Genomic DNA, 26,044 nt, shown 5'->3' with positions numbered 1-26,044 from the left:
AGTGTTAATGAGAGTGTTTGAGTAGTCCTTATGAGAGCAAGACTCATGCGTATGAGAGTGTTTGAGTAGTGTTAATGAGAGTTTTTGAGTAGTCCATATGAGAGCAAGATTTGTGTGTATGAGAGTGTTTTAGTAGTATTAATGAGACTGTTTGAGTAGTCCTTATGAGAGCAAGACTCGTGTGTGTGTGTGTGTGTGTGTGTGTGTGTGTGTGTGTGTGTGTGTGTGTGTGTGTGTGAAAGCATTTGAATAGTAAGTGTGAGAGCTAATCCTGAATAATGTCACTAACGGCCCCTCATATTCTACTCCTTACTTTGTCAAAATAGGTGTGTTAACGACATACAAAGAAGAGGCAGGGTCAGAGAGATAAAGTCAACTGTGGTTGAGATCTTGACTAATTGAGATCTTGGGGTATTAAGGCGGAACAAAACAGGGACAGCAGCGACATGGAGGAACGTAAACCAGGGAGCATTCAGAGGCAAGGTATTCCCCAACCAGCCTTATTTGAGAGACTTCTTTGATGTTTCCGGCTACAAGAAGGATTTGTGGCGAATGTGTTGTGTCTTGTGCCAACCTAAAAATCACAAGTTTCTGGCATTCAAAAATATTCTCTCTAATTTCAAACAAATACATACAGGCAAGGTGTATTTTTTCAGTTGTTATCATTAGCTATCCATTCCATCCATCCATTTTCAACACCGATTAACCTGGTTAGGGTCGCGGGACGCTGGAGCCTATCCCAGCTGACTTTGGGCGAAAGGCGGACTACTGGTCGCCAGTCAGTCGCAGAGGACATATAGACACGGACAACCATTCACACTCACATTCACACCGTCACTGAGTGGGAACTGAACCCACGCTGCCTGCACCAAAGTCAGGCGAGTGTAACACTACACCATCAGTGACTCTATCATTAGCTAATTTTGAATTTTTGGATACTCAGTTCACAGTGTCAGCAAACCTATGGGAACATTGTTTTGAAAGCATAAAAAGATGAAGTAACACTAACTAGCTTTTAAACAACACGCAACATGTTACTTGTTTGTTTTATTTTACTCAGTATGAACACAGTGCAAGTTAATAAAAGAGGGGAACTATTTTGTGCGCAAATTTTTCATTGTGCCAAGTTATCAAAATGGGTATTGTATGTCAATGATTCCCAACCACAACCGTGGCACATGAGAGATCAGTAGGTTTGCTGCAGAAAATTATCCAGTTTCACAGCATTGGTACAAAAAAAAATAATAATAATAAATGTTTTGTTCATTTAAATCTCAGCAACCTATAGTGGCAGGCTGAGCAATTAAATCCTTTTTCGTGAGATGGAAGAAAGCACAATTAACCTGTGTATCAACCTATTGCCATTCATACAACAGTGCCTGCGTGGGTTTTTTCCGGGCACTCAATTTGTTGTGTAATGGTAATAATATGATTTTGTGATGAAATATTTCACTGTTCTAACGGCCCTAACTACAATGCGGCCCGAGACCAAAATAAGTGTGACTCCCCTGCTGCAGAGGATCAATAATGTGTCATGTTCCCAAACGGGAACTTGATACGGAGCAGACAGTAGAGGAAACCATGTTTGTTCTTGAAACTGAATTATTATTCACCAGGCCGTTATGAAGCCTTTTTTTTTAATTATTATTTTATTTTTTACAATTTTTGTTGAGAATAGCTTCTTTGCGTCTTTGCCTAGCTATAAAAAAAATCTCTATACAAAACCAATGCATTATTATTCGTAGTAGTTTTCAGTGGTGTCGCGCCCGTGGACGTTGGTAAACAGCGCCATCTACCGACACAGTAAGCTTGACATGAACAAGATAAATTGGGCTGTTTCCCTTGCGTCGGAGACTTTCTGCTCAGTGCTCGTGACTCATTAGGAACACACACACACGCGCTGTCATGTGTTTTGTGTCTCCCCTGACTCACCTCAGGACGTGAATGGGACGTGGAGGTGATGAATGCACCGAGCAGTCTGGACTGTGGAGCTCAACATTCAAGACGTCTGGCGACATGAGCGGTGAGTCCACTTTCATTATTTGCATATTCGCCTCTTTTCGAAGCACATATTCGAGGCTTACATGCTTACAAACGCTGAAAGATTTGTATATTAACGATGAACTTAACTCGAAGAATATAATCGTATTAATATAGTAGTTTTAAAATACAATTGTTGGCATACAAATTCTAAAGCTATTAGTTTATATTTTTTGTTATTTTAATTAAAAGAATAACTAGTGTTTGGTCTAGGTAATGTAAACTGAAATTGTGTTGGATGTCAAATTGTAATATGTCGTATCTAGGTATTTTTAAGCCGTCAGTGTAGTGGCTCAATAAGTGTATCAACTATAAAAGAAATTGAATGAAATTGTTATGAATGTAGTTCATAATTAGACAAAAGAAAATTTTGTAGATATTTTGTTCTGTTTCTGAGAGACAGTCAAATTGATCCAGGAACATTATTGCTGTTTTTAAAAAAAAAAGTAACTTTTGGTATGAAACTATTTATACATTATAACAAGTTTAACACGTTTCTTTTTTAAGGAAAAACAAGTGAGTTGTCCTTTTTGAAACATGATCTTTTAAAGATAATGCAAAAATATTGTAATTGAAATGGTATGGTAATGGAGTTGGGATGAGATTATTGGGATTTTTTTTTCTCATGACACTTTGATAATCAAACTCACCTCAGGTCAAAATGACCCTGGAACATTATTGCTGTTCCTGAAAAATGAACAAAACAGGAGGGATAAACAAATAACAAAATGAGACGGATGGATGGATTCATTTACCACACATTTTTTTCATTTTGATTTTCACATATCCAAACACGTTTTTTATTTATACATCACTCAAATCACACAACATGATTGTTTCAATTTGCAACTATGTTAAAAATCCTGATTTCTTTATTGCAGCCATATAGTCACTCTAAATTGTGTATATTCCTTTCAGTACTAGTGTGAGGTGTTTGGCGCTCATTACACAAGGACAGTACTTCACTAGGCTGTTGATTAGTGACAGAGATTCCAGAGCGTCCAGGCAAGTCTCAGCCTGCCTGCTGGCACACATTATAGTTGTCAGATGATCTGAACACGGCGTCTTCATTTTCCTGGCAACTCCCCACAATGAATCACAACAGGCCTGCTAATAGACTTATTTTTAACATTTAACAAACCCATATACTGCATACTGTAGCATCGTTCTGCATTCTGTTGCTTAGTCATTTATTCAATATAAAAAAGAAAGAGAGAAATACATTTGTATGGTAACATGTTGTTTGTGAAATGAAGATGTACTAAATAAACCCAGAATATTGTATATTGTTTTATAGTATTTTTTCTATTGTCACATATAACTGCGTAGTGAAATTATACATTACATTTTAATTACATTTACATTTTAATACTATGGAAAAACGGCGACACGGTGGACGACTGGTTAGAGCGTCAGCCTCACAGTCCTGAGGACCCGGGTTCAATCCCCAGCCCCGCCTGTGTGGAGTTTGTATGTTCTCCCTGTGCCTGCGTGGGTTTTCTCCGGGTACTCCGGTTTCCTCCCACATCCCAAAAACATGCATTAATGGAGACTCTAAATTGCCCGTAGGCATGACTGTGAGTGCGAATGGTTGTTTGTTCCTATGTGCCCTGCGATTGGCTGGCAACCAGTTCAGGGTGTACCCCGCCTCCTGCCCGATGACAGCTGGGATAGGCTCCAGCACGCCCGCGACCCTAGTGAGGAGAAGCGGCTCAGAAAATGGATGGATGGATACTATGGAAAACCGCATCTGGCATGTGACTAATTCTCATTTGACTGTAGTTACTAATTATAAGTTATGCAGTATTTTTGTTTCATCCACGTAGTGTAGCCCCATATACTTCAATAGCCAAATTCCTTGTTCCAGATCAAGAGCAATTCAATGATGTCTAAAATGTCACAGTATTATTCATTACATTCACTGGAATCATAGAAACATGAATACAGTATTGGTTTTCACATATCAAGGAAGGCATTGTATTCTATATACAGTATTACTGCCACATCTATTGATAAGGTGACAACTCCATTTCATCGCTAATTTATTGAGAGTTATTGCGTCAGCATTGCAGCTTTAGTGATTACTTATAGTTTGCTTTTCTATAAGACAATAGTTGATGAAAGGCTAAGAAAATTGAGCAATATAACACAGTGTAAGTAAAAATTTTATTGATATCTTATATCCGTGGAAACGAGATGATGGAGACCAGATAAGTGTCGTCAGACAAAAACAAACTGATTTTGTATGGAACTGGGTATAGTGCAAACACTGGGCCTCATTCAGAAACATTCTTAGCTCGTAAAGGAAAATGTGGCATTGACAAATGTGTTTTCTTAAGAGGACTTCATAGAATACTTACACAGATCTAAGTGTGTCATGAATGAGCAAAATAATTGTTTATCATCTATGATTATAGAGTTGCATAATATTCTGAATAACATTATATCTACATCATTATAATGACTTTAGGTTGAAGAACTATTTGTAAATCTGACCTAGGCCCATCCATCCATCCATTCTCTACCGCTTATCCGGGTCGGGTCGCGGGGGCAGTAGCTTCAGCAGGGACGCCCAGACTACCCTCTCCCCAGCCACTTCATCCAGCTCTTCCGGGGGGATCCCGAGGCGTTCCCAGGCCAGCCGAAGGATGTAGTCTCTCCACCGCGTCCTGGGTCGTCCCCGGGGTCTCCTCCCGGTGGGACATGCCCGGAACACCTCACCGGGGAGGCGTCCGGGAGGCATCCGAATCAGATGCCCCAGCCACCTCATCTGGCTCCTCTCAATGCGGAGGAGTAGCGGCTCTACTCTGAGATCCTCCCGGATGACCGAGCTTCTCACCCTATCTCTAAGAGAGAGCCCGGACACCCTGCGGAGGAAACTCATTTCGGCCGCTTGTATCCGGGATCTTGTTCTTTCAGTCACGACCCACAGCTCATGACCATAGGTGAGGGTAGGAACGAAGATCGACCGGTAAATTGAGAGCTTCGCCTTTCGGCTTAGCTCTTTCTTTACCACAACGGACCGATACAAAGTCCGCATCACTGCAGACGCTGCACCGATCCGCCTGTCGATCTCCCGTTCCATTCTTCCCTCACTCGTGAACAAGACCCCAAGATACTTGAATTCCTCCACTTGGGGCAGGATCTCATCCCCGACCTGGAGATGGCATGCCACCCTTTCCCGACTGAGGACCATGGTCTCAGATTTGGAGGTGCTGATTCTCATCCCAGCCGCTTCACACTCGGCTGCGAACTGCTCCAATGAGAGTTGGAGGTCACGGCTTGATGAAGCCAACAGAACCACATCATCTGCAAAAAGCAGAGATGCAATACTGAGGCCACCAAACCGGACCCCCTCTACGCCTCGGCTGCGCCTAGAAATTCTGTCCATAAAAGTTATGAACAGAATCGGCGACAAAGGGCAGCCTTGGCGGAGTCCAACCCTCACCGGGAACGAGTCCGACTTACTGCCGGATATGCGGACCAAACTCTGACTCCGGTCGTACAGGGACCGAACAGCCCGTATCAGGGGGTTCGGTACCCCATACTCCCGAAGCACTCTCCACAGGACTCCCCGAGGGACACGGTCGAACGCCTTCTCCAAGTCCACAAAACACATGTAGACTGGTTGGGTGAACTCCCATGCACCCTCGAGGACCCTGCCGAGGGTGTAGAGCTGGTCCACTGTTCCACGGCCAGGACGAAAACCACACTGCTCCTCCTGAATCTGAGATTCGACTTCCCAACGGACCCTCCTCTCCAGCACCCCTGAATAGATCTTACCAGGGAGGCTGAGCAGTGTGATCCCCCTGTAGTTGGAACACACCCTCCGGTCCCCCTTCTTAAAAAGGGGGACCACCACCCCAGTCTGCCAATCCAGAGGCACTGTCCCCGATGTCCACGCGATGTTGCAGAGGCGTGTCAACCAGGACAGCCCCACAACATCCAGAGCCTTTAGGAACTCCGGGCGAATCTCATCCACCCCCGGGGCCCTGCCACCGAGGAGCTTTTTAACTACCTCGGTGACCTCAAACCCAGAGATAGGAGAGCCCGCCTCAGAGAACCCACACTCTGCTTCCCCATGGGAATGCGTGTCGGTGGAATTGAGGAGGTCTTCGAAGTATTCTCCCCACCGACTCACAACGTCCCGAGTCGAGGTCAGCAGCGCCCCATCCCCACTATACACAGTGTTGGTGGTGCACTGCTTTCCTCTCCTGAGACGTCGGATGGTGGACCAGAATTTCCTCGAAGCCGTCCGGAAGTCTTTCTCCATGGCCTCACCGAACTCCTCCCATGCCCGGGTTTTTGCTTCAGCGACCACCAGAGCTGCATTCCGCTTGGCCAGCCGGTACCCATCAGCTGCCTCAGGAGTCCCACAGGCCAAAAAGGCCCGATAGGACTCCATCTTCAGCTTGACGGCATCCCTCACCGTTGGTGTCCACCAACGGGTTCGGGGATTGCCGCCATGACAGGCACCGACCACCTTACGGCCACAGCTCCGGTCGGCCGCCTCAGCAATGGAGGCGCGGAACATGGTCCACTCGAACTCGATGTCCCCCGCCTCCCCCGGAACATGAGCAAAGTTCTGCCGGAGGTGGGAGTTGAAACTCCTTCTGACAGGGGATTCTGCCAGACGTTCCCAGCAGACCCTCACAATACGTTTGGGCCTGCCACGTCGGACCGGCATCTTCCCCCACCATCGGAGCCAACTCACCACCAGGTGGTGATCAGTTGACAGCTCCGCCCCTCTCTTCACCCGAGTGTCCAAGACATGCGGCCGCAGGTCCGATGACACGACCACAAAGTCGATCATCGAACTGCGACCTAGGGTGTCCTGGTGCCAAGTGCACGTGTGGACACCCTTATGCTTGAACATGGTGTTCGTTATGGACAATCCGTGACGAGCACAGAAGTCCAATAACAGAACACCGCTTGGGTTCTGATCGGGGGGGCCGTTCCTCCCAATCGCGCCCTTCCAGGTCTCACTGTCATTGCCCACGTGAGCATTGAAGTCCCCCAACAGAACAATGGAGTCCCCAGCGGGAGCGCTCTCCAGCACCCCCTCCAAGGACTCCAAAAAGGGTGGGTACTCTGAACTGCTGTTTGGTGCATAGGCACAAACAACAGTCAGGACCCGTCCCCCCACCCGAAGGCGGAGGGAGGCTACCCTCTCGTCCACCGGGGTGAACCCCAACGTACAGGCGCCGAGCCGGGGGGCAATAAGTATACCCACACCTGCTCGGCGCCTCTCACCATGGGCAACTCCAGAGTGGAAGAGAGTCCAACCCCTCTCAAGAGGACTGGTACCAGAGCCCCAGGTGTGTGTGGAGGCGAGTCCGACTATATCGAGTCGGAACTTCTCGACCTCACACACCAGCTCGGGCTCCTTCCCTGCCAGAGAGGTGACATTCCACGTCCCTAGAGCCAGCTTCTGTAGCCGGGGATCGGATCGCCAAGGTCCCCGCCTTCGGCCACCGCCCAGCTCACACTGCACCCGACCCCTATGGCCCCTCCCACAGGTGGTGAGCCCATGGGAAGGGGGACCCACGTTACCCTTTCGGGCTGTGCCCGGCCGGGCCCCATGGGTGCAGGCCCGGCCACCAGGCGCTCGCCTTCGAGCCCCACCACCAGGCCTGGCTCCAGTGGGGGGCCCCGGTGGCCCGCGTCCGGGCAAGGGAAAACGAAGTCCATTGTTTGTCGTCATCATTAGGGGTCTTTGAGCCGTGCTTTGTCTGGTCCCTCACCTAGGACCTGTTTGTCATGGGTGACCCTGCCAGGGGCATAAAGCCCCAGACAACTTAGCTCCTAGGATCACTGGGACACACAAACCCCTCCACCACGACAAGGTGACCTAGGCCCACTTTTTTTAATATAAGAAAATTCTTTCATACTGTATTGGTGAATCAGACCCATAATCATAAGTGTTGCAGTGCCCAAAACTTCATAAGAAGTTCCATGTGACTGCTTTGAGCCAGAATTCCCCCAAAATCATTTGAGGATCATACCACAGGATAGAAACAGTGAAACCTTCAAAGTTAAAAGCCAGCAAAGTCATACAATTTGGAATCTGATTTTTAAATGCAGCCTTAAAAGTTACACCAAAACCTCATTATTAAGGACATCACCCAAGACTTTAACACATTCTGTATCATGATTCTTCATCTTACTGAGTATTTAATACAAATTAGCTATAGTCATTTATTTACAGATGTAACTGCTCAGCACAATACGACTAAATCAACAATACTTGAGCTCGCGAGGCTTCCGCTCATCAGTGTTCATCATCATCATCAAAGACACTGTATGTGATTGTTATTGACTGGGACAGCACGGTATGCAAGTCATTAGCTCGTCCACCTCACAGCTCGGAGGTTCAGGGTTTGAATCTTGGCTCTGGCCTTCCTGTGTAGAGTTTGTATTTTCTCCCTGTGCTTGCATGGTTTTGTTCCAGGTACTTCAGTTTTCTCCCATGTTCCTAAAACATGTTAGGTTTGTTTACATATATATATATATATATATATATATATATATATATATATATATATATATATATATATATATATATATATATATATATATATTCTTTTCGTGCATGTACTGTATGCTATCCATTAAATTATACTATAGTCTCTTTCCCATGGCTTTTCCATAATAGTAGCAAGTATCAACAATATTCTCCACTGTGCTGTACTACAACCTACTTGAAATTATTGGGGTTTTTTGGGACTCATGCAGGCGTCACAGTTTGGGCAGAGGAAGGTGAAATCACTCAAGAGGAAAACAGATCTTCTCCTTCATGGTCAGAAGAGAACTGTGAAGAGCTGTGGGATCGTGTTGAAGGAGTGCGACACAAGCTAACCCGTATCCTCAACCCGGCCAAACTCACCCCATATCTGCGCCAGTGCAAGGTCATTGATGAACAGGATGAAGATGAGGTGCTCAACTCCATTCAGTACCCTCTGCGCATCACCAAGGCCGGTGAGAGGAGGAGGTTGAAACCCCCTAAAACAATTTTTTTTAAAACACAGCATTAACACTTGAGATCTAGCTAAATAGCTCGTAGGTCTTTGTATGAAAAGGTGACTAACTGTACCTAAATATCCCACATTCATCCCAGAAAAGATCATTATTCTGTTATAAAGTTTAATTTGTATTTTATATAAGTGTAATCATGGGAAAAGACACACAAAAATAAATAAGATTTTTGTCAAAGTTTAGGAGTTGTTTGTTATATAGTATACTGGAATCAAGTGCATATTTGTTAGCGTAAACATAAAAAGACAATTTTTTGTTTTGACAACAGGTGTTGTTGTAAGAAGAACAGGCAGGAGCGGGTAAAAAACAGCAAAATGAAAGCTATTGTTAAGTAAAGGGAAGTATAATGTAGAACCACAGGTAGGAATGAGGAGTGGAGACAAACACCTGGTCCAAAACTCAGTTAATAACCTTGTTATTTCTTTGCTAATGCTTAGTTTTGACTGACTCTGTCAGGTAGCTATTATTTTAATGTTGTGTTTATTATTGACTTGGACATCGCTGTGGTATGAAGTGAGAAGTGTTTTTTTTTTTTTTCCATATTATGGTATTGCGCTACATGAGAGGTAAACAGGCATGATCCACTGCTGTTCTACACCGCTGCAAACTACAAGTACAATAATAAAAAAATTTGACGCAGATATCTACTGGGATCTCATTAGATTGTGTGGGGGCCAGTATGGTGGGGCAGTGTGGATTTTGAATAATGTCCCTGTGATTGTGTGGGTTTTCTGCAGGTACACCAGCTTCCTCCTACATTCCAAAAAATGTTAATTTAGTTCTCTAAATTGCCCATAGGTGTGAATGTGAGTGTGAATGTTTGTCTTCTATATGTGCCATGTGATTGGCTGGCGATCAGTCCCCAGCTCTCGCCCAAAGGCAGCTAGAATAGGCTCCAGTTCACCCGCGAATATATCGAGGACAAGAAGCACAGAAAATGAATAGATGAATTGATTCTGTAGAGCGTAGCTAATGTTGTGGCTATAATTATTCCAGTTCATTGCAGTTTTTCCATATCATTCCACAGGTCGTTTGCTGGACATTCTGCGCGGCCAGGGTCCGCGAGGTCTTCAAGCCTTCATGGAGTCACTGGAGTTTTACCATCCAGAGCAATACACACAGCTGACTGGAGAGCAGCCTACACACCGCTGCTCTCTTATATTGGGTAAAACAAAAGAACAAAAAACAAAAAAAAGGACTGATTGGTGGATATATAAAGTTTGCATGACATTTAATAGTCTCAAACAATATCAAAAACTTATTATTATTTATTAGCATTACTGACTCTCAAACTCACGTAATTCTAACTGCCTGCCCTCACAGATGAGGAAGGTCCAGAGGGATTGACTCAGTTTCTGCTGCTGGAGGTTCGAAAACTCAGAGTGCAGCTTCGAAACAGCCGAATGTGTGAACGCCGCTTGTCTCAACGCTGTCGGGTGGCCGAGGATGACCGCAGCCGTGCTGAACGTAAAGCTCAGGAGTTGCGTCACAACAGACTGCAGCTAGAGAGGTTCGTCTGACTTACTTTGAAGATCTGCTTACACTGCTGAAAAACATTTTATCAAATAAGTTTTGCAATTAACAGGGGGTGCTCTGATGGAAAAATCCCTGGTGTCACATTATAACATTTCCTCATGTGACTTCTGAGAAAGGCTGTCACCATGTCTAAATGCCAAAGAAATGAATCAGGGGAGGAAATCAGAGCAATCTGAGTGAATGCCAACTACATGCTAGGATCTTCCAGATATCATGTCGCATATCACTGCCTGCTTGTGTGTAGCATACTACAGATGTCAAAATCCTGTTAATGTACGCTTCCACATTTCAGATACTATAGTACAACCATTTTCGTTCATGCAGCAAATATTTTCCATTGTGTATAATTCTGTAGGCTTCCCGTTTGGAAACATAGCAACCTAAAGCGAGAACTACACAACTACTCAATGCTGACAGATGTTGTGTTCAATTTCAAAGGATAAAAAAAGAATTGAGGACTACAGTGGTGCTTAATACAGTCCTGCATATCATAACCGATCCCCAGATACTGTACCATGAAAATATGCCATCTAAGGGCTGTTATCAGCTTTGGTGAAACAGAACAAAACAGAGGAAACTGATCGAATGCTTTTTGGTGGTCATTGCTGCATCATATTGTTTGTCTGTGTATGCTATTTTTTTTATTCAAAAGTAACCTTGTGTATTTTGCATCATCCAGGCTGCGTCAAGACTGGGAGTCGGCCAGTCGAGAACTGGGCAAGCTTAAAGACAGACATTTGGAGCAGTCAGTGAAGTACTCCAGGGCTCTCGAAGAGCAAGGCAAAGCCTCCACACGAGAGAAAGAACTGCTCAAGCAGGTGAGACGTTGGAGAGCAACATCAATATACTGCAGAACTTTATATTCTATAATGCTATTACTCAGGCTGAGTGTTGCATGTTATATTTGTAGACGTGAGCCATAATATTTGGAGGGGATGGACAAGTGAATAGCAAACAAAGTCTATTCAAATAAAAATATATATTGTACATCCACTCACTGTGGAAACAAATGCACCACAATGCTGTCAACTAAAACCCTGTGGTTAGATGTGCTTATTTTTAGTTAGAGTTCATATGTGTTGATGACTGCTTTGTTCTGTCCTCATACAGGTAGAAGCGCTAAAGTCCAGGTTAACAAAGGCAGAGCATCAAATTATGAATCCTGAAAAAAGTCAGATTCAAACTAACACAAAGAACACCTTGTTGTCCACTGGAAGACTTGGTTGTCCACCAGCTTTACCCGAAAAGCCGCCATACCGTATTGAAGTTCCGAAAACAGAAAAGACAGAAACTCAGATGAGGGATCCAATTCCTACTACTGGAGTCATAGTATGTTCTTGTCTGAATGTGGTGTGATGTTGATTTGATTATGCTTGCGGCTATTTCAGATCTTTTGCAATTGCTGAATAGCTTTAATCGTTGGGGAATGGCAACACAGTAAAAAAAAGTGGTTAGCATGTCTGCATCACACTAGGGATGTTCTGGGTTCAAAGCTCAGATCAGACCCTCCTGTGCTTCTCCCCATGCTTGTGTGGGTACTTCGGCTTTCTCCGAAAAAATAAACATGAATGTTAGGTTAATTGAAGACTCTAAATTGTCCATAGGTGTGAATGTGCATGTGAATGATTGTTTCCCTATATAGTATTTTGCCCTAGGATTGACTGGTGACCAGTCCAGAGGTCAGCTTGGATAGGCTGCAGCTCACCCATGACCCTGAACAAGATAAGCCATATAGAAGATGGATGGATGGATGGGGAATTTTATGCACAAAAAAATTGTTGTTTCTGATGTGTTTCCTCCAGGCTCTGATGGATATCCTACGGCAGGACCGCAGGGAGGCTGCAGAGCAGAGACAGGAGCTCTGCCACTTCATCACTAGACTACAGGGGGAGGTACATAGCACTGAGGAGCACAGGGACAAGGTGAACATTTTCTCTCAGCAATTTATATAGTAACAGGTTCACAGTTACAGCTCATGAATAGATGTACATGTGAACTATGTTTGCAGCTGCAATCCCAGTGTGAGCAGCTTCAGCTAAAGGGGAGGACTCTCCAGCTAGACTGGGAGACAGTGCAAAAGAGGAGTATGTCCTACTTTAACCAGATCATGGAACTTGAAAAGGAGAGGGACCAGGTCAGTGTATGCTCAGGGTCTTGACAGAGCCAGGATTCCTGGCTCATCGGTGTCATTATCCCAACACTTGAGATAATATCCTGCAACAGACCTACATCCCTAACTAGCATGGCCATTTAACACCATATTTGTCTGCCCATAATCTTTTTTACTTCAGGCCATGCGTAGTCGGGACAGCCTGCAGTTGGAGTACACCGACTGTCTATTGGACAAGAATCGTCTGCGTAAACGCATTGCAGAGCTGCAGGCCAACATGGAGCAGCTGCAGAGGGAGTTAGAGCGAGAGACAGAAAAGAACAGGGAACAAATGGAGCAGAGCAGTCACTGTCTGCACTGTGTAAGTGAACCCCTCGTGTACCTAGAAAACCTAGCCACCTGTCAAACAAGCAGTACAGTTTTGTCACTGCAAAATCTGTCAAAATAACTGGTCAGTACTAGTAGTACACACACGCAGAGTCACACAATTAATTCAATAGTTGAACTACGTGTAGTGATGCTTCTCTAAACCGCCTGTAACTTTTAGAAACACAGCAAGTACTGCAGTAATTATTGTCCTGTTGACCACAACACCAAAAAAGAATAGAGGAGACTGGGGTGGCAGTAGCTCAATGTATAAGATTCTAACTGTGAGTAGCAGATTGCATACCAACTCTATGGAAGAGAATAAGAAGATTGTGATTAGTTACTGGAGAGATTACATTTTTGTTACTCTTGAGCATTATCTAAGGGAGTGATTCTCAACCAGTGTGCCGAGGCACATTAGTGTGCCGTGACCACTCTTCAGGTGTGCTGTGGGAAATTATAAAATTTTACCTAATTGCTCAAAAAAATATTTATTTACAAGAAATAATGTATCTTTGTTCATCTATTTATGCCAGTGAGGCATAGTAACAGACAGAACAAATGAATGCTCTTCTATTAGATGGCAGGAAGTACATACAGTAATTAATGCATCCACTATTTGTGACTTTTTGTTGTTGTTGGTGTGCCGTGAGATTTATCAATTGTAAAATATGTGCCTTGGCTCCATAAAGGTTGGAAATCACTGATCTAAGGTGTCCTTAGGCATACCTTTATGAGCTGTTTGTGCATGTGTGTGTGTGTGTGTGTTATTTGTTCTTTGTTGCATGTCCCTAAGGGCGCAAAAACTAATAATGAATTATTATTACTGTAAAGCAAGTAGAGCCAACAAGCTAGATGGTGAATGGTTGAACTGCAGCCAAATATTATATAACACATGACTTTTTTTAAAAAACAATTTTTATCTGCTCTCCAGTCCCACCTGTCTCTGTGCAGTGAAGACCAATGCTACGGACCCTGCTGCTCCCTTGGCCTGGACTTGAGCCTCCCTGTTAATGGCACTCATCTTCAGTTACGGAAGGTCATCAAATAATTGTTTCTTACTGGTCTTTACTGTGAAAATGTGTTCTCAATCGTGGGAGTTAACATTGATATATTATTTGTGAACTATAAAAGGTATCAATTATCAACAAATGTTTTTGTCGCAAATATACAGTATTAGGTTTGTTATGATGGTACGGTGTGGATGCAATGTAACATTAAGACTTCAAAGTAAACTATAATAAGGATCCCATTATTTCAGAGAATATGAACATGTTGTTACATGCAGAGAGCTGCTCTCCTGGTGTGGGGTCATATCTGAACTGTACTTTTGTTATGTTTGCAACAGGCATCCTCAAGAGGCCAAGCCAATGACAATTCAGAGGGTAGGTTGTTTTCACTCACATGCCCCAAGATGATCGACACGTTTCTACTTAATGGCTGTGTGTACTTACTCTGTGTACTTGGATATTGTGTTTGTTGATTCACAGATTCTCATTCCAACTCTGAAGAGAATCCAATGTCATCAGTGCGTATCACACGATTCAACTCACTAACAAATACATGGTAGGGGTAGACAGTAAGAAGTAAATATATCTTTATCAACATCTGCATCCTCAGACAGAAGATGAGAAGGAAATAAATCGCCTCTCAACATTCCCATTTCCTCCTTGTATGAACTCCATCAACCGAAGATTCAATACAGAGTGAGTCTTATTAGCTTATCATGATTCTACAACCACCACAGGTTTTCAGCTACAGTAATTGCAATTTGTTTGCCTTTTGAAAAGGTTTGACTTGGACTCGTGCGGCAGTGATGAGAATGACAACATTCCAGGTATTGTTAACTACTGTATGTAATAATTTGCATCAGCAACGATATTGTTTAGCAAGCTTTAAGTGGATCTAAATTATGTTTCAGGTGGATACAGTGAACCTTCTCTATGGGATTCCTGGAACTCCCAACACTCTCATTTCTTCCCTCCTGATCTGGTCAATCTGCCTCCTGTTAACAGACATCGAGACAATCGCAGCAGTCCAAGGTAGTTGTCAGTGTCTATAAAAGTGAGAAAAAATAAATAAACTTGTTAAAAACGCCCCATTTTGTTCAAAGTCTAATTATTGCATTAGATGCATTTGAGCTGGTAAAATAAGTACATAATAATAATAATTCTGGGAGCATGGAAACAGAAACCTCAATAGCATTCAGTTTTTACAGACCTTGCCTAAAGTCCACACCATCATTATGCTCGCTATATTTTAGGATACCTCCCATCTCTCCATCTTCAAGCCCTCCCATGATGCCAAAGCACGGAAGAGCCAGCCTGGCTGATGACATTACGATAACTGGTGGAAACCAAACGGGAATCTTTGTCAGCCACGTTAAAACTGGTTCAGTGGCAGAACAATGTGGGCTGAAGGAGGGAAGTGAGCTGCTGGAGGTATGTTTCAGTATGGGCAGACAGCCAAAGCATCTGTGAGAAATCAGCTGCATTGCTTTTTTTGTTTCAGATTTGTTGAGCAATACTGTATGTCCATTTGCTCCCATATCTGTACCTCCAGAAACTTTAACACTTTTTAGAAAAAACTCAGAAATACTGAGCTAGAAAATTGTGAAAATTTTAACCCAACAACAAACAATTATTAGACTATCACAAGACCTTTTGATTACATCAATGTAAATATCATTAGATTTGTAATCAAATATATTGTCATTTTTCACTGGAAATTATGAGTATTTAGCTGTCTTTCCAACAAAAAGACGTTGTGATCATCATCATTATTATTATTAACTTTTAGCCTGAAAGGTTAGGAGAGATAGTGTAGGGTCTTGGTTAATCACCCACTTATGTTTGCCGAGCACATTAAAGGGCTGTAATGGGAAAAATACTGTATTGAATAGAGGATAGAGAGACTGAGTAATATGATTTCAGAGTTGTGATATACAGTAACGTAAAAAAAAAAAAAAAATCCTGTCCAGCTAGAGAATGTTCTCTTCGGTGGAGGAAATATGCTGTTCAGCCAGTGCACTGCTGAGGTAGCACACTTTTCTCTCAAATGGTGGACTGAACCGTCCACACTCAAACACCAGAGCAACCCAGAGGGTGAGTCTGTTTGCACTAAAAAACAGAGAGTTTATTGTTTATTCAATAATTTAGCTGAGACTAAGCAATCCCACTGCTTCCTGTCCTCAGCATATGCCAAGCTTTGCTCCCAGCTCTCTTGGCCCACTTTCAAGGGTGCTGACTCATTTTATGTGCGGGTCAATCTCAACATTGAGCCTCTTGGAGACCCACCGTCTCTGAGTGTATCCTGTGATGACATCATACATGTCACGGACACAAGGTGGAATGGCAAATATCACTGGCGCTGTTCCTTGGTGGACCCTCTCACAGCCAACCCCCTGCAGGCAGGAAACATGCCCAATTATAACAGGTGTGCCATGTACATATAGTCAATTTTATCAATGATCTAGAAATGCATGGTCATAGTCCACCACTATTTAAATGTTATTTTTGTAGTTTTCCATATTGTAGAACTAAAGTGGGATAAGTATATTAACCTAACCCTAAATAACCCTCATCCTCTTATCATACTGAGAGCTGTATCAAAATTTTCTCTCTGACTTTCATGGAGCTGAATGAAAAAGATAAGAAACACCTCGCAGTATGATAAGGAATATATTTCCTTATGCGGACATTAACTGTTGAATAAAAAAATAATAATTACCAGCATTCTAATTTATTTACACTATTTTCCATTTAAGGGCACAACAGTTGTTACTTGTCAAGTTACGAAAAATGGCCCTGGAGCAAAAGGACTTCAAAAAGAAGGTGAGGATTAGTCATTTTCATATTCATATTGCAAGTTGAGTTTCAACTATTCATTCATTTGGCGGCATATACTATATAGTTCATGAAGAAATCCTCCGGTCAAGTTCGTCTGGTTAAGGCACTGGACCCCAAATGCCGTGGGATAGGGGCCACACAACAGGTTCTTTACACATTGAACAAACGTAAGTACCACACACTGGGGTCCAAAACTACAAAACCAATGTATTTTACATTAAAAGTGTGTGTGTGTGTGTGTGCGCGCGCGTGTGTGTGTTTACTCAGGACACGAGGAACACTTGATCCCTTACAGCCTAGTGGAGCCAGTGAAGGTTCAGTCTAAGCGGCCCGTCATCTTCTCACCATCTCTCCTCTCCCGTGCCCTCATAGAGAGACTGTTGCAGCCTGTCGAGTCTGGGTTACAGTACAACACCTGTGCTCCAGGTATGAGAAAAATTATTATTCATATTATAATAAACTGCACTATATCGCCGAACTGCAGTTTGCTTTATTTTTCTTATGCCGAGTGTTGTAAGTGTCTTTTTAATGCTATTTTGAACTCTGTGAAGGGAACTAACTGTGTGTGTCCTGTGCAATAAAAAAAAACAACAACACGTTGGATCCTGAATAAACTGCAGTTTTCGTCCTATCTCTAACATGTCATTTGTAGAGACAATACCGGCCTCTGAGAGGAGAGACAAGAGCATATTTCTATTGGATTCCCAGACACAAGAGCCAATGCTAGGCATACGGCTACAGTCCATACAAGAGGTCATCAGCCAGGTGATACAAAACATTCTTTCACAGATTCTCAGCATGTGGCATTACAAGAATATTTATTACGGCACACAAACTCCCCATAAAGAGAGTTTACAGGTCAACCCGCAACTACTTTTACTACTATAATGTATTTCTCTGGTAAAACCTCTACTATATTAAATTCAAATTCACGTCTTTTTTGTGTGTTTTAGGACAAACACTGTTTGTTAGAGCTGGGGTTGCCCTGTGTTGAGGATTTGTTGAGACAAGGGATTTATCCTATTGTCATCCACATCCAGCCAAAGAGCAAAAAACACAAGAAGCTCAGGTAAGTGCCAGGTCACTGGTTTGAATGTGTTTTTTGAATGTGAAGTGAGCATAAGTTATCTCATATAGTACCTTCAATGAATCCCACATATATCTTGAAAAGTGCTCAACAATGATGCTCACGAGATAATCAAATATACCCCATGATGCATTGCACCGATACAGAAATATTATTTTGTGTTTCTGGGGATTTGTTTTATTTCCGAAATGACACAGTCGTGGGGAGAAAATACACACTTTTGTTAGTGTTTCCTACTACCTACATTTATTATAGAATTATATTTTTTAAAACACTCAATTAATTGGTAATTGATTTTATCCATCGTTGATCGAAGAGATTTAGTCATATGTCCATTCTCAAGCATTTTATTTTAAAGAGTAAAAATGCTTATACATGTTTGTTGATTGTTACAAATGTTGTGCATGTACCTGTTATCAGATAATAGGCAAATGTCCTATGTGAGGCCAACCATTTTCTCTCACCTTTCCGCATTGCATACAGAAAGTTTTTTTCACGGTGTGGGGACGAAAGTGTAATGGAAGAGATGTGCCAGTTGGAGCAGTTGCAGCTGGAGACTCTGCCTCTACTCTACGACACTTTGGAGCCCAGCACATGGAGCTGCACAGAAGAGCTGCTCACAGCCATACGCAATGCCATCATTAGCCAGCAGATGTCAGTAGCTTGGGTTGAGTTTGATAGGCTGTAATAATTTCTCTGCAGTATCTCACTGCACACCACCAAACAAAAATGTCACAAAAGTCGGAGCTAGAGTTTGGACACCCCTTCTGTAGAGGCTTGCAAAATGAGTGTAATGACTCAGGATTTGTTAAGAAACCACAACCAGATTTCTCATGTGAACTGATTTCAAATCTTCATTTTGACTGCATAGACTCCCTTTTAATCAACTTGAGTGTGTATTGTTTTGTTGATATAGCTGTACTTGTTCTCATGGTGCCAGGATTTATTTACTTTTTCAACTACTGCTGCATTGGAGGCAGCACGATGCACGACTGGTTAGCACATCTGCCTCACAGTTCTGAGGTTCAAATCCGGCCTCGCCTGTGTGGAGTTTGTATGTTCTCCCCGTACCTGCGTGGGTTTTCCTCAGGTGCTCTGGTTTCCTCCCACATTCCAAAAATATAGATGGTAGGTTAATTGAAGACTCTAAATTTCGCTTAGGTGTGAATGTGAGTGTGAATGGTTATGTGTTTACGGTGGGTACGGAAAGTATTCAGACCCCCTTAAAATTTTCACTCTTAGTTATATTGCAGGCATTTGCTAAAATCATTTAAGTTCATTTTTTTTCTTCATGAATGTACACATAGCACCCTATATTGACAGAAAAAAAAGAATTGTTAATATTTTTGCAGATTTATTAAAAAAAAAAAAAACTTACATATCACACTGCCATAAGTATTCAGACCCTTTTCCCGGTATTTAGTAGAAGCACCCTTTTGAGCTAATACAGCCATGAATCTTTTTGGAATTAGTTTTTTGGGGGATCCTCTGCCATTCCTCCTTGCAGATCCTCTCCAATTCTGTCAGGCTGGATGGTGAACATTGGTGGACAGCCATTTTCAGGTCTCTCCAGAGATGCTCAATTGGGTTTAAGTCAGGGCTCTGGCTGGGCCATTCAAGAACAGTCACTGAGTTGTTCTGAAGCCACCCCTTCATTATTTTAGCAGTGTGCTTAGGGTCACTGTCTTGTTGGAAGGTGAACCTTCGGCCCATCCAGCATATCCCTGTACTTGACCGCATTCATCTTTCCTTTGATTGCAACCAGTCGTCCTGCCCCTGCAGCTGAAAAACACACACACAGCATGATGCTGCCACCACCATGCTTCACTGTTCACTGTATTGGACAGGTGATGAGCAGTGCCTGGTTTTCTCCACACATACCGCTTAGAATTAAGGCCAAAAAGTGCTATCTTGGTCTCATCAGACCAGAGAATCTTATTTCTCACTATCTTGGAGTCCTTCCGGTGTTTTTTAGCACTTTAGCAATTTCTAGAACGTTCTCCCATCTCCCGACTGCATCTCTGGAGCTCAGCCACAGTGATCTTTGGGTTCTTCTTTACCTTTCTCACCAAGGCTCTTCTCCCCCGATTGATCAGTTTGGCCAGCTCTAGGAAGGATTCTGGTCGTCCCAAACGTCTTCCATTTAAGCATTATGGAGGCCACTGTGCTCTTAGGAACCTTAAGTGCAGCAGAATTTTTTTTTGTAACCTTGGCCAGATCTGTGACTTGCCACAATTCTGTCTCTGAGCTCTTCAGGCAGTTCCTTTGACCTCATGATTCTCATTTGCTCTGACATGCACTGTGAGCTGTAAGGTCTTATATAGACAGGTGTGTGGCTTTCCGAATCAACTCCAATCAGTATAATCAAACACAGCTGGACTCCAATGAAGGTGTGTAATATATGAGCGTCACAGCAAAGGGTCTGAATACTTATGGCTGTGTGATATTTCAGTTTTTCTTTTTTAATAAATCTGCAAACATTTTCAACAATTCTGTTTTTTCTGTCCATATGGGGTGATGTGTGTACATTAATGAGGAAAAAAAGAACTGCTTTTAGGAAATGGCTGCAATATAACAAAGAGTGAAAATTTTAAGGGGATCTGAATACTTTCGGTACCCACTGTATATGTGTCCTGTGATTGGCTGGCCACCAGTTCAGGGTCTACCCAGCCTCTCGCCCGAAGTCAGCTGAGATAGGCGCCAGCACACCCTCGTCCCGAGTGAGGATAACCGGTTCAGAAAATTGATGGATGGAAGTCAACATGTACAAACCCCAATTCCAAAGAAGTCAGGACGTTGTGTAAAATATAAATATAAACAGAATACAATGATTGCCAATTCCTCTTCAACCTATATTTAATTGAATACACTACAAAGACAAGCTATTTAATGTTCAAACTGATCAACTTTATTTTATTTATTTATTTTGCAAATATTCACTCCTTTTGAATTCGATGCCTGCAACACATTCCAAAAAAACATGTTTACCACTGTGTTACATCACCTTTCCATTAACAACACTCAGCAAGTGTTTGGGAACTGAGGACACAATTGTTGAAGCTTTGTAGGTGGAATTCTTTCCCATTCTTACTTGATGTACAACTTCAGTTGCTCAACAGACTGGGGTCTCCATTGACGTATTTTGCGCTTGATAATGCACCACACATGTTCACTGGGAGACAGGTCTGGACTGCCGGCAACACAGTCTAGTACTCACACTCTCTTATACGAAGTCACGCTGTGCAGAATGTAGCTTGGCATTGTCTTGCTGAAATAAGCAGGTACATCCCTGAAAAAAGACATTGCTTGGATGGCAGCATATATTGCTACAAAACCTGCATACACCTTTCAGCATTAATGTTGCCTTCACAGATGTGCAATTTACCCATCCCATGGGCACTAACACACCCCCATGCCATTGAAGATGCAGGCTTTTGAACTTTGCACTGATAACAATCCAGATAGTCCTTTTCCTCTTTGGCCCAAATTGTCCATGAAGAATTTGAAATGTGGACTCGTCAGACCACTGCACACTTTTCTACTTTGTGTTAGTCCATCTCCGATGAGCGCAGGTTCAGAGAAGCTGGGGGCGTTTCTGGTGTTTTTTATTATATGGCTTTCACTTTGGCGGCACGGTGGCCGACTGGTTAGAGCGTCAGCCTCACAGTTCTGAGGACCTGGGTTCAATCCCCGGCCCCGCCTGTGTGGAGTTTGCATCTTCTCCCCGTGCCTGCGTGGGTTTTCTCCGGGCACTCCGGTTTCCTCCCACATCCCAAAAACATGCATTAATTGGAGACTCTAAATTGCCTGTAGGCATGACTGTGAGTGCGAATGGTTGTTTGTTTTGATGTGCCCTGCGATTGGCTGGCAACCAGTTCAGGGTGTACCCCGCCTCCTGCCCGATGACAGCTGGGATAGGCTCCAGCACGCCCGCGACCCTAGTGAGGAGAAGCGGCTCAGAAAATGGATGGATGGCTTTCGCTTTGCAACAGTAGAGTTTTAACTTGCATTTGCAGATGTTGCGACGAACTGTGTTAACTCACAATTGTTTTCTAGTGTTCATAAACCTACGTGGGAATATCCTTTACACAAAGATGCCGTTTTTTAATGCAGTGCCATCTGAGGGATCAAAGGTCACAGGCATTCAAAGTTTTTTTTTTTTTCAGCCTTGCCGCTTACGTGGAGAGATTTTTCCAGAATCTCTGCATCTTTCAATGATATTAAGGACCGTATATTATGTAATCCCTAAATTTCTTACAATTCTACATTGAGAAACATTGTTCTTAAACTGTTAGATGATTTCCTCATGTAGTTGTTCACAAATTGGTGAACCGCTGAGCATTTCAGGGATGCTCCTTTTATACCAAATCATGACACTCACCTGTCCACTTGTGGAATGTCCAAACAGGTGTTTTTGTTTGCATTCCTCAACTTTCCCAGTTTTTTGTTGCCCCTGTGCCATCTTTTTTTAATGTGTTTTCGCTTTTGGATAAGACAATAATAAGACCATGTGAACTGCAATGTTTTCATATAGATATTTGGATAGCTTTTTTTTTTTTTTTTTACTTTTTAGAGGTTCAGCAGCGCTGCCTTTTTTACCTGTGCACAGCTTGTCTGCTCACTTCTAAATATACTATTAGTTTTGTAAACAGTTGGTTAAAAAATAAAATTATTTTAAAGTAATTGTGTGTGCCTAATCTGTGTGCTTGAACATACAGAAAATATGTGTAACTCATATGTAACAGTAGAAAATATGTAGACATCAATGCAGTTTCAAGATCTAATTTCTAAGTATAAGGTGGTAAGACAGTCCAGAGTAAATGTCTACATTTACACCCTCAAAACTAATATTTGAGCAATGAATTGTAGTAATTTATGACCGTACCAGAAGTCTATTCTCTTTATTTTGTCACGTTTCTCTTCACAATAATGTTTTCAGTTGATATGTGGATGTTATTTTTATTTATTATTATTATTATTATTTTGTCCAATCAGATTCTCTATGCTGCCATGTTAGTCTAATCTGCACAGGTCCTTAAGAATCAGCTGTGCTGGCCAATGTACTGTATATTACGATACAATACTATCAATGGGACTGTTTCTTTAATGGGACTGTAAAGTAATTTCCGTGTTTTGTTTCTAAATACATTAAATATGTTTGAAGTGCTGAAAACATGTGCAACGACTGAAAACAATTCAGTACTGAATTGTCGAGATATAGTGTTAAACTCTTTTTCACCATCTCAGTTGTCTGGATTTTTTGGGAGGGGCTAAAAATTTGCCCAATGACGCAAGTACGCTGGTACATATACTTTATAGTGCGAGTCGGCCCTCCCCAACAGTACTCAGTGCCTTAATTCATTCCATCTATGGCTATTTCGTATAATTGCCAAACCTTATTAATAATAATTTGGCCGATTTCTACCACTATCTTATGCAGTGATCCATAAAGCTATGTGTATTATTATTTGTATTCATATTAATTGGGCATTGGTTTACATATGGATCTATTGTAGTTTTACAATGTTAAGAGTTAACAATAATAAATAGTTTTAATATAATTATAATAGACCCCCACTATTCGCGGGGGATAGGGACTGGACCTGACAGCGAATAATAAAAAGCCACAGTTAATTGACGGCCATTACAATTGCACTGAACAAAAAAAGAATCTTGAAAATTCTTTGAATAAACGGGGATAAACTTTTCAGGATGGCCCCACCCCCCCAAAAAAAGAACAATGAAAAATGGAAAAAAATTGGAAAATATATATTATTTTTTAAATCAGTGAATAGGTGAATCCGCGGTTGCCTGCAAGTGCACTGCAACTGCCAATTCCTTACTGATAATAAGTTGGCCCATTTATTAACATTTTGATCTATTGTCTCCACCTGGAGATCTGTACCATTTGCAAAGGGTACAAAATCTGTACAAAAAATATAAAATAAATGGTCCGTTTATCAAAAATGTTGGTGCCTAAATTGTCCTCCAATTCTGGAATCACTCATACATTGAGTCACCTGTTTGATCACGGAACGAATTAAACTAGTAAATCAAGGTACGATGTTGTTTACCCATTTTTTTAATGATGCTATCTCCCTCTGGTGGACGGGATCAGCACGGCAATCTCTCCTCCCCTCGGTGATCAACAACCAGCCAGTGAAATGTTATGCTGCTTGGCTAAACCTCCACAGAGTCCACACAGAAGCAAAATGGCCGATAGTAAACTAACAGATCCTACAGCTTCTGTCAGTCAACTAGGGGTTATTATGTGTGTTTTGTTTACAGCCTGAGAACTACAGTCGTGCAAAAGGATACTAGCCTTCCTGCGATTTACGTTTCGGTGATGTCATTTCTTATCCAACTTAGCCTTGAAAGCCTTGAAGAACTAGCTCCCTAAACTAGCTTACCTAGCTAGCTCGTAGGTCTGCGAGCATATTTTGCACGGGACGCACTTTATTTCCAAAGTAATTTCCGAGGTGAGTCGACCATTTGCTTAATATCTTTATGCATCTTTCGTCGTTCGTGTGCTCGTTGTAGCCTCCGCAGTTACGCGGTTCAGAGGCATTTTAGGGTCTGCGATAATAGCTTCGACTGCGTTGCAACACGGTACGTAAGTGTATAGTAAACATATTTATCAATAAGTGACATATTGTAATGTTGACCATTAAGTGTAGGGCTCGATAGCTGTCTCTGTCTAGACTTTTGGGTTGTATTTTGTGTCCATTTCGCGTATTCTACATGTAAGTTAAGTCAAATGAGGTGCACAGTTTGTGAGTATGTTGACTGAGACCGTCGGGCGTTGCTGTGTCTGACGGTCATGACCCACTCTTTGCCCCCGAGTTCTTCCGGTCACTGCGTCCGTGCAGCAGCAGCTCGTAGGTCAGCAAGCTTCACCTGTGGTGCCCCCGAGTCGCCTTACCAAACGTTACATTGGACACAAACGTGTGGAGGTGTTCCTAGCATGTGTTGTTCAATATCAAAGCGTCGCCAGTATTGCATATTTGTTGATTTTTTGGTAATAAGGACCATACATTATCTGGAAAGTGCAACATTGCTGAATTTCCCTTGCAGGGTGCTTCATGTAGTGTGTTTAGATTAGGGGTTCTCAACGGTTGTTTCTCTGCAGGCACTCGTATATTACTATGGTCGACTTTCATAAAAGTTAAGAACAATACAAATGTGTTGTTCAAATATAGCCTACGCAAGCATATGTATGTCAAAATGTGTTCAACGTAATGCTACGCTTAAATGTTCAAGGTGCACTTCAGAGGACATTATTAAGAAACTGAGGATGAACATGACAACTGCATACTAAAAAAATGAACACAGTCCAGAGTCTGACTAAAAGTGAATTGTATGAAAACTGAAGCAATATTTCCAATAGGAATCAGGTAAATCGAATTAATTCCACCCCAGAGACCCCAAAATATTAAAAAATAATGTTTTATTTAATAATTTCATAGAGAATAACTAAGTTCAACATACACAAAGCAATGTGAAATAAATATAAATGACTAATGAAATGGATAAATGGTAATCAGGTAATCAAACATCACTTTTGCCTTTATTGAAGACTATTGATGGTGTATGAAAGACAAGGAAGAGGAGAGGTTATTGGAAGGGGAATCCACCATTTTTGTACTTTGCTACGAGGTGTTTCTTGAATTCTATGGTGTTTCTTGTCATTGGTCTCAAAGGCCCGACACTTGGAACTGTCTTTGGCCCCATGGTAGCTTATTGAACAGTCACATCAATAAATAAGCACATAAATACTTCCAATGAACATTCACAGAATGCATAGTCAAAAAAGTGAAACTAAAAGTATGTTTCTTCTTCCGTCCCAATGCAGCTACTAATAGCCAGTGTATTATATTTTGCCATTGGGATTTGCATGTATTCCCTAACATTTGTTATGTGTAAATGGATTAAGAATTATGAAATACCATTTGTGTGAAGTGCTAGTGCTCATATTTGGCATGTGTTATGCCATTTCAATTTTTGCCAGTGTTATTTAGGCTA

General features: G+C 42.2%; 2 protein-coding genes across 5 annotated transcripts in view; both read left to right on the top strand.

Moving 5' to 3' along the window:
• Nucleotides 1-1,853: 1,853 nt before the first annotated feature.
• Nucleotides 1,854-23,263, top strand: zmp:0000000896 (caspase recruitment domain-containing protein 11). Its single transcript, XM_061749571.1, has 24 exons — nt 1,854-2,023; nt 8,776-9,018; nt 10,103-10,240; nt 10,399-10,585; nt 11,291-11,429; nt 11,722-11,940; nt 12,414-12,533; nt 12,620-12,745; nt 12,903-13,082; nt 14,022-14,126; nt 14,436-14,472; nt 14,578-14,615; nt 14,708-14,793; nt 14,878-14,924; nt 15,009-15,129; nt 15,351-15,528; nt 16,068-16,191; nt 16,282-16,522; nt 16,854-16,920; nt 17,000-17,102; nt 17,203-17,361; nt 17,588-17,700; nt 17,889-18,004; nt 18,506-23,263. The coding sequence occupies exons 1-24, from the start codon at nt 1,945-1,947 to the stop codon at nt 18,708-18,710; spliced, it is 3,171 nt and encodes a 1,056-aa protein (XP_061605555.1). The 5' UTR covers nt 1,854-1,944; the 3' UTR covers nt 18,711-23,263.
• Nucleotides 23,264-24,185: 922 nt separating this feature from the next.
• The window catches only part of LOC133465625 (trinucleotide repeat-containing gene 6B protein-like), a 28,774-nt gene continuing 26,915 nt past the window's right edge, over nt 24,186-26,044 (top strand). For 2 of the 4 annotated variants that reach the window (XM_061748620.1, XM_061748619.1), the window contains exon 1: nt 24,190-24,501. The gene's annotated coding sequence lies outside the window, so the exon portion shown is untranslated. Of the gene's footprint in view, nt 24,502-26,044 lie in introns of all 4 variants that reach the window. The other 2 variants (XR_009784692.1, XM_061748621.1) reach the window with 2 other exon arrangements.

The sequence above is a fragment of the Phyllopteryx taeniolatus genome, chromosome 16 (assembly GCF_024500385.1).
Source record: "Phyllopteryx taeniolatus isolate TA_2022b chromosome 16, UOR_Ptae_1.2, whole genome shotgun sequence".
Lineage (NCBI taxonomy): Eukaryota > Metazoa > Chordata > Actinopteri > Syngnathiformes > Syngnathidae > Phyllopteryx > Phyllopteryx taeniolatus.
The sequence above is the reverse complement of the archived record's forward strand: the minus strand, read 5'-3'. Positions and strand labels throughout refer to the sequence as shown.